Source organism: Clarias gariepinus, chromosome 7 (genome assembly GCF_024256425.1).
Source record: "Clarias gariepinus isolate MV-2021 ecotype Netherlands chromosome 7, CGAR_prim_01v2, whole genome shotgun sequence".
NCBI lineage: Eukaryota > Metazoa > Chordata > Actinopteri > Siluriformes > Clariidae > Clarias > Clarias gariepinus.
Window position 1 is genome coordinate 1186200 of NC_071106.1, and position 9281 is coordinate 1195480.

At 37.2% G+C, this 9281-nt stretch overlaps 1 protein-coding gene across 1 annotated transcript in view; it reads left to right on the top strand.

Moving 5' to 3' along the window:
- Positions 1-7581, top strand: part of LOC128528109 (uncharacterized) — a 198088-nt gene extending 190507 nt beyond the window's left edge. Inside the window, exon 63 of the mRNA XM_053500861.1 lies at positions 6850-7581. Coding sequence (XP_053356836.1) covers positions 6850-7581 — 732 coding nt within the window. The remainder of the gene's footprint in view (positions 1-6849) is intronic.
- Positions 7582-9281: the final 1700 nt, after the last annotated feature.

The window sequence follows — 9281 nt, forward strand, 5'->3', positions numbered from 1 at the left end:
CAACAAGTCTCAAGTCAAGTCCAAAGTCCTACGGTTTGACTTTCGAGTCTTTTCAAGTCTTATTAGCAGAAAAATAAAATGTATACAGATTATGTATGGTTGTAAGATCTGTATTTATTAAACAAACCTTTTTTTATGAAAGAACATTGCTCAGATACATAAAAATACAAATGTTAGTGAATGCTAGTAGCATTGTAAAAGGGTAGCACATATTCTCAATGAAGTGGGCTACTTCATACAAACAATAACGTTGTTTTCTTCACATAGCATTAAAGAACTTTGCTCCCTACCTTGTGTGATACACTCACGTAGGCTACCTCATACAAACAATCCGGTGCTGTGTCAAAGTTGGATCCCCCATCAGGATACATTTTTTTAGCCCCACCCCCATGAAAAGGGCACAGGGAACGCGCATTTAGGAGAAGGCTCGCCCGCGAAGGGTTATGTGTAGACCACTGAGATTCTACGGAGCGCGGTAAAGAATAAAAAGGACAGTTAGTGTTTTTTAATCCCTGACAAACTCTAGCCATCAGGATGTGTTTCCCTTGTTATCTTGGACATATTTAGAATGATGAACCTCGGCTGAGTCACTTGTAGGCTGTAAACATGTCAGTGTTTTGTCTGATATTTCATATCAAATATGCCTTTTCAGCAAAACCATAATGCCAAAATAGAGACCCGTCAGATGCAGTCTCAAGACATTAATAATAATAATAATTATTATTATTATTATATATAAATTAATAATAATAAATATTATTATATTATAATTAAATATTATATATTATAATAATAATAATAATAATAATAATAAGTATTATTATAATTAAATATATAATAATAATAATAATAATTATTATTATTATTATTATTATTATGCGAGATAATTAGCATTTTATCCGTCTAATGTTAATTCACTAGGTCACATTATTTGAATAAACCCAAACTGCATATGAAAGAAATCATCAAATCATGGGTAGTGTATACCAGTGATTAAATATAAACAATACAACACATGTACTGACATGTTTACAGCCTACAAGTGACTCAGCCGAGGTTCATCATTCTAAATATGTCCAAGATAACAAGGGAAACACATCCTGATGGCTAGAGTTCGTCAGGGGATTAAAAAACGCTAACAATTTCCTTTTTGGCCTTTACTGCGTTCCGTAGAAGCTCAGTGGTCCGCGCATATAGCCAAACGAAGCTACCTTCGGTATCATTTCGCGAACTGGCGCGTGCACGTTGTTGTCACGTGTTGGACGCTGTCGAATCAAAAGAATCTACGGTACTTTGATTGGATGTCGTGCCGAATGCGCGCGTGCTCTCTGTCACACACACGTGCACAGACACATAAACAGAGATAGAGCGGACCGTGTTAACATACTTTTTATCTTTGGGCTTTTTATGGGAAGTAGCAAGTCTTTACAAGTCAATAGGCGCAAGTCCAAGTGAAAGTCCGAGTTATTTATGTTAAAGTCCAAGTCGAGTTGCAAGTCTTTTTATATTTTGTCAAGTCGAGTCTAAAGTCATCAAATTCATGACTCGAGTCTGACTCGAGTCCAAGTCACATGACTCGAGTCCACACCTCTGCTATTAACCCACTGTTAGTTTTAGAGAAATATATTATATTCATAAAATATTGACCTGAGGGATAAAATAATACTTTTTCTGAGTGCCTCTCCTGCTTTTGAAGCTCTAAGGCAGATTAATTTAATGGTAGCTCTCAATGGACATATTGTTGAGTCCAGGGGAGACTGGTCTTTCCACAGTTTCACTAAGATAATAAGGAGAAAAGGTTTTAAAAGGTTTTGCACAGGATATTGTATTCTAAAGACAGAAAACACAGTAGAGACTGATACTGTCAAATTTATATCTAGAGGAATCTCTCTCTTAAACATAGGTAGTGGTAGGATCTACTTTTCGAAATGTAATTTTATTCTAAGCCCAAATCCTAAAGTGAATTTAATCAAATCCCCTCCCACCTGTTGAGTTGACACCATTATTTTCAAGTTTAACAATTTTGTATGAAGAACCTTGTTTTTTACATTCAGAAATTAACAAGAAGTTATACTGCAGCTAACAATAACAAGAACTTTAGGGGTAAATTTTAATGTTGTCAAACAGGTGCATAAGCTGGCACATAAGGAAATTCCGGCCTTTAATTAGGGCCCAAGCACTATAACATCATCGACTCGCTATGACAGTGTTGATATCTCATAGTGCAGATGTCATGATGTGCTCAGGGCGCTCTAGTTCTTGTTTATATATTTTCTGTTGATTAACCAGGGTTTTTAGGGTTCTTAACATGTGAATCACACAAGTGGCAATCTGCAGTCATTAGGATGCAAGTGGCAAACTTCCTTCACAGCGCTGCCCGGAACATGTGGCCACATAGCTCATACTGTACACACTTGCATGTATACCTGCAAACCCTAGTCGACATTTAAATTAAACAGCTCATTAAGCTAAACATTAGCTCATTAAGCATTTTGATGGAACACACAATGGAATTTGATATACTCATCGATGGGAATTTACACGATCGCCACCAAAGCGAGTCCACTTGATCTCAAGACACTGATGATGCAAAATTATGAGAGGATTTTTGATATTTCAGGATTTAAGATTCAAGATTGCTTAAACAGTGCAGCGTCAGGCTTTAAACGTATAGTGAATAAAAGAAAACAGAAGTTGGCTAATAACTTCTGTGAATATTAAATGATGTACATTAAATCTCAGCTTTATGTTAAGAGAAGAAAGCTGATCATATGGATATTGCTACTGTCTTTGAGTCTCAGTCATAGCGCCACCAACTGCCAGCAGGAAGTGTTTACTTTTAGAAATCTCTAATATTTTGTCCCTGAATTTCTGATGATCAGCCAGGCAAGACACTGCTGATGTTTTAGAATTTTAGAATTGGTGTTGCTGGGGTAAGGATAGAAAATTAAATAGAGATTTATGTCCTTATATCTAAAGAGTGGAAAGTCCTAATGTTTTAAAATATTTTATATAGAGAGCAAGTGATTGTGATGAAGTTTGCTAATTTGATATTGTAATGTTTAAGTAGTTTACAACATTTGTTTTATTTATCAGCTTTATGTTAAGAGAAAAAGGCTGATCACATGAGTATGACTATTGTGCATCTCAGTCAATGTGCCCCTAACTGGCAGCAGGAAATATTTACTTCCAACATTTGGTAAGACATGGCTGGTGTGGAACTGTGAAGGAATTTGTGATATCTTAAATGGTGTTGCTTTGGCCAATATTTAAGTTAAGGACATATTAGAAAAATAATAATGTTCCTATATGATAAGAGTGGAAAGTCCTAATGTTTCAAAATGTTTTACATGGAGAGAATATGAGGTTGTGAGGAGGTCTGCTTGTTTTTATGATTGTGTGATGATCCAGTAGCTCACAACATTTTGTTTAATTTATCAGTCCTTTGACTCAACATGGTTTCGGCCTGTCTCACGCAGTACTAAAGAATGTCCAATAGACTAAAACAAGACAAGACATCCACCTTTTTCACCACTGCTCTTTCACCCTTATTTTAAAGCTTCATTTTCTAATGTTTTTATTTTTTTTTCACACTAAGAGCAGTTCATTCTTTGCAATAGTCACACTTTGAATATTTTCTTATTTTTGCAATATCAGCAGCCTGCCTTTGTTTCTTGTGCTGCTCCTCTTGTAGACTCTGGTTTTCTCAAACTTCTCCAACATCATATTAATAAAAATTTTGTATAGTACAACCCTGGTATCAAAAAGGTAAAATGAAATTACCTTTAAATACAGTAAAATATAAAATACAGTGGAACCTTAAATTGCTAGCATAATTGGTTCTGGAAGCATGCTTGTATATCAAAACACTCATATCAAAGTGAATTTCCTTATATACATTATACATTGTGTGACTGTGACGATACCCAACTGTTAACTGTTATCTCTCCTTCTCTTCTGCTCTTTCCTCTTCTCTTTCCCTCTCCCCCTGTCTCTCTGTCGATCTATATATGTCGCTCCTGAGCTGCCAGTGATCCCTCTGTCCTCTGGACCTGTCTGACTCGTCCTGGTGTCCTGCTTTCGGTTGGAGTTTATTAATACAAAATGTAAAGTAAAAATAAAACAAATTAACCTGTACTTTACCTTTGAAAAGAATCATCTCTGTAGTGTTTGAGACCAGAAATAGGAGAGGAGGAAGCAGGGGAACGTGGGGCTGCTGTGTAGTACGTCTTTAAGACACCAGTTTACCAACAATTTCTCAGTCACACAAGCGTACACACACACACACACACACACACAAACACACACACACACAAACACATGTGGTCACAGTGTTAAAGTAAATATGTGGGCATGGATGTTGATTATAGAAGATTATACACACGCACTGAGACGAGCATGGGAGAAGATTACCCACAATACTGCTAGTGTTTCAAGATCTTGCTCATTTACTGAGTTAAAATTTATTTAAATTTTTTTTTATTTGCTTATCTGGTGAAACACTTGCAAAAAATTTTTTTGTATTTGCAATTCAAGTTCCACTGTATATTGTTCTGTAAGAAAAAAGAGAGCGAGAAAGAGAAATATATAGAGAGTAATATAACTGTTTATTATGTTTAATAAACACAAAATGAAAATTTTGCGGCAATGAAAATTGCTAAAAGCGCTATACAAATAAAATTGAATTGAATTGAATTGAAAATGACACAACCATGTTTTAAAATTCAGCTCAGAAAAAAATATCCGCTTCACATGTGAAAAATCATTCATAAAGTACATGCACACACAATAAAACACTTCATTGCACCAGGTAACATTGCAACCAAAGCTGCTGTTTTCTATAATATTTATCTTTAAGATTTATATATTTTCCTTTTAAAAGTTGACAGTGATGGCAAATTAGTGTCCTTCTTTATAGATTTGTTGATCTTTTAAAATATATAATAATTATCCTCATTTAAATTTCAAATATCTTTCCTTAGATTATGTTGAGACTAAACTTAACTGTTATAAGTGGTTGCCATGGTACCGGAGTGTTCCAAAGAGTCCACAAAACTAAAAGACATTGCAATTTTATTATTGAAAAAATGATTTAAAAAAACATTGCTAAAAATTGTTATAGAATATGTTTAGTCTTGGCAATTATTTCCACAACAGAATCGGCACCAAACTATACTTTCTCAGAATATGGTACAGCCTACAGTACAAACGAGACTGCTACAACTCTCCAACATCACAGACATGATACATGATAGCTTCACACACATACACAGTGTGTGTGCGCACAAACACACTAATGGAAAAACGTACCTGTCGGGATTTATTATTAGTTTTTTTTTTAAAGGTAAAGTGCTAAAGATTTAATTTTTTTTTTTCTACTTTATATTTTGTATTTATTATTTTTATGTGAATATTTTTGGGCTGTGAAACAAATAATCCGAGTTTTTATTATTTATTATGGGGAAATTCTCATTAATATACAAGTGTTTTAATATACAAGCACACTTCGGGAACAAATTATGCAAGGTTTAATATAACCATGTCCCTGCAGAGAGGTGTTGGAGAGCTGAATGGCTCTGGGATAAAGGATTTCCTGAGTAGCTTTACAACAGAAGGCTTCTACTGACATTCCTTCATTTGCAGAAAACTAAGAAAATGTGCAGTGGGTGGTCGGGGTTGACCATGATGGACAGGATTGGACCACTTCCTCGAGAGAGAGTCCAGCTCAACACTTACCACTGAACCAGCTCTACTGACCACCTTGTCCAATCATGTGGCATCCCTGCTTTTCAGACTACCTCCCCAGGAGCACACTGTTGATGACTGATTGAAAAAACATCAGCAGGATCTTTTTACAGATGTTGAAGAATCGTAGTCTCCTCAAGAAGAACAGCCGGCTCTGACCTTTCTTATACAGTGTTCACTGACCAGTTCATTTTGTCATCCAGCTGTAGTCCCTGGTAACTATATGACCTGACCCTCTCAACATTCACTCTCTTGATGGAGACAGGTAACCGGGGAAACAAGGACCGGACAGACGAAAGTCAATAATCATCTCTTTGGTTTGTGTAATGAGCAGGTCCACATGTAGTTCAGTGTTTTAAAACAAATGTTCTCTACATCAACACCACACTAAACAATTTGCTTCTCGTTTTAATAAACCTACTTTATTTCTAGTTTAAAGAATATACTCAGTATTAGTACCACTTATGTTTAAATGATTATGTGAAAGATTTTAATAATTAGTAAGAATGTTTTTTTGACTACTGAATGACTACTGTATTTCAGCTTTGTGTTGGAGAAAACTTTTACTTATGATACAGGCCTGAAATAAGTAATCAGTCACATGTTTTAAAGTCCCAACTTTCTGATGAAATTAGTAAATAATCAGATTATTCATATATTACAGCTTTATGTTCATGTACTCACGTTTACTTTCACCTGTTAAGAAAGAAAGTGGTTCCCTCTCCTCACACCCAGTTCATGCGCTGGGTGTGAGGAGAGGGAAGGCTATTTAGCGTTTTGCCAATTGCTGAAAGACTGCTGTTTTTTCCCCTACATACTTTGTAAATGTTAATTTTAGTTAAAAAAAAAGTTCATAGTGAGAGAGCGTGAGCGGGGCAGCATGGCCACTGAGGAGACTCTGTCTCATAAGTACACTAATAAAACTGTAATAAGTGTTAGAGGAACTGCTCTACGGGTGGTGATATCTAATGTGCCCCCGATCATAAAGGACGAGGAAATCATGAAGAAGCTGGTCTTCTTCAGGAAGTTCGTCGGCCCAATAAGAGCTATGCTGCTCAGATGCAAGAGCTCCAAATGTGACATGTCCTCTCCTTCCACTGTCAGATTTTAATGATTTTAAAGAACAAGGGAGAAACACTAAATGTAAACTTCAAGTGTAAAGAGAGGAAGAACTGCTACACTGTTTTTGCCACCACGGAGCGGCTGAGGTGTTTTGAGTGCAGGGACACTGGACACAAAAGGCTGAGCTGTCTGCACGTAGCTGTGGAGCTGGGGAGCCACTCAGCTGGGAAACAGCGTTGGCAGCACAGGTACAGGCAGTGGGAGAACCCTGAGAAGCCCGAGCCTCCTGCGGGCCTCACCAGATCCCAGACTAGCGACAGACACGAGTCACAGCCCATAAAGGTCAGTCCTGAACACACCGTCAGCACAGGGGGACACACCAAACCTGGCGCTGATACGAACACCAACACTACTGTAAACAGAGCGAGTGTACACCCAGATGTCAGTACAGTAATTGCTGCTGGCGGTAACCCTACCCCTAAAGCTGACCCCGCTTCTACAGTCTGCCCAAAAGAAGTACAGCAGCGACAGATCAGCACAAACCCGCAGACACCTAAAAAGAGCACTACAACCAAAAACAGGGGAAAAAAGAGAGAGGAGGTGTCCACTACAAAACCCACCAAATGCAAAACCTGCAGTCAGACTCTGAGTAGTGTAACATGGGAGACTGTAGTAGCAGCATGCAGCACAGGAAACACAGACACACCCAACACAGATATTCAGAAACAAGCAAACCAACCACAGATACCAGATGTAAAAAAAAAGTCACAATAGAAGGTGTATAAAACTCGTAAAAAAATTATTTCTCTCTCTCTCTCACACACACACACACACACAGACACACATTCGACTTTATATAAACACAATTTTAACAAGTCAAAACTACTCACAAATACAATTGAAACTTGGATTGTGGGTAACGCGGTTTGCGAGTGTTTGCTAGTAAAGATTTGTAATAAATTTTGACTTGGAAAATAAATAAGTCTTGGTTTACGAGTACCGAGTATCATGTATCATGCATGGGCTTCTTGTTTTGATGCTAAGCGTCACGTGATCACAACTGAGCCACCAGTTTTTGTCTCTCTTGTGCTGTGGAATTGTGGGTAATCATCCCCCTGCTGGGTCTTAGTGCTCGTCTCTTACTGGTATAATCAACATTTGTGCACGTGTGTACTGTTTACTATAACACTGTGACCACGTGTGTGTGTGTGTGTGTGTGTGTGTGTGTGTGTGTGTGTGTGTGTGTGTGTGTGTGTGTGTAAAACATATTTAATTTTGTGTCTGTATGTGTGTATACAGCGTGGGTGTAAAGCAAAAGCAAGTCTCATTAGAGAGGTTAAAGATCCCTTTTCTCTCTCTTTATCAGCCTGCTGTGTTTGTGTCATTGGACACCATGCCACACACACACACACACACACACACCCTCTTTCTCTCTGCTCTAAACAGAAACACTTCTCTGTTCATTAGTTTTATTTTTACTTTACAGCAGTGATTCCATTAGTGTGTCGCTCAACAGAGTGTCATTAGAGAGATTTATTGTTTATTTTTCCGATAAAACAGAGTGAAGGAAAGGCAACTGTGTAAGATAAGAGGGGGGAGAGGGGAGCTTACTTTAGAATTACACACACACACACACACACACACAGATGTGGCCAGTAAGAATGCACGGTTTTTTCCCGCGAAATGCCGCAATTCGGCATGCGCCGTGCCGCGAAATCCCACAAGCAACATTCGGGAATTTAAATAAATGTGTTGTGCTTCACTGAATATCCACCAGATGGCGCATGGAAGGACTTTATCTAAAAGCCGGACCAAGTACAATGAAGAATTGTGTATAATTAATTAGCCTAAAACAATATTGTTTCCAATGCTGAAGCAAACCTAAGATGCCCAAAATCTGGCTTTAAAATTCATTGTAAGTTCCTTTTATATTTTTTGTAATGTCTTAACAGGAACAAAACAATGAAAGACATGGCAATGCCTCGGTTTAAATGGTGCGAATGAATATGCCAACATATATTATTTAAAACGTAAAAATGTGTCGACATTGAGCACCATCAGAAGACATGAAATATTCTTTGGGCTTTTTATAATAATAATTATCATAATAATAATCATCCAGTATTGAATAATTATTTCATCCATTATTTGACCATGGCTGGAAATAATAGCTGGAATGTGATTATGAATTTATGACTGAAATAAAGCTGTTCTTCGCTGTGCGGAAACCTGCGGCTCGTACTTTTACTTTACAAAAGGCAGCGTTTTGATCAAAAGGCTGATAAACGCGTGTGATTTATCGATAAAAATAAAAATAAAGGCTACTTGCTAAATAAACGCTTCCAACACGACGGCGCACTCTGATGTCAGTCGATTTATTCAAGTTATAATATAATATAACATTTTGCTGTGTCATTTATTTTTTTTGTGTGTAAGAATTGCAATTCAATGTTTCATGGTGCTCCAGTCCACCA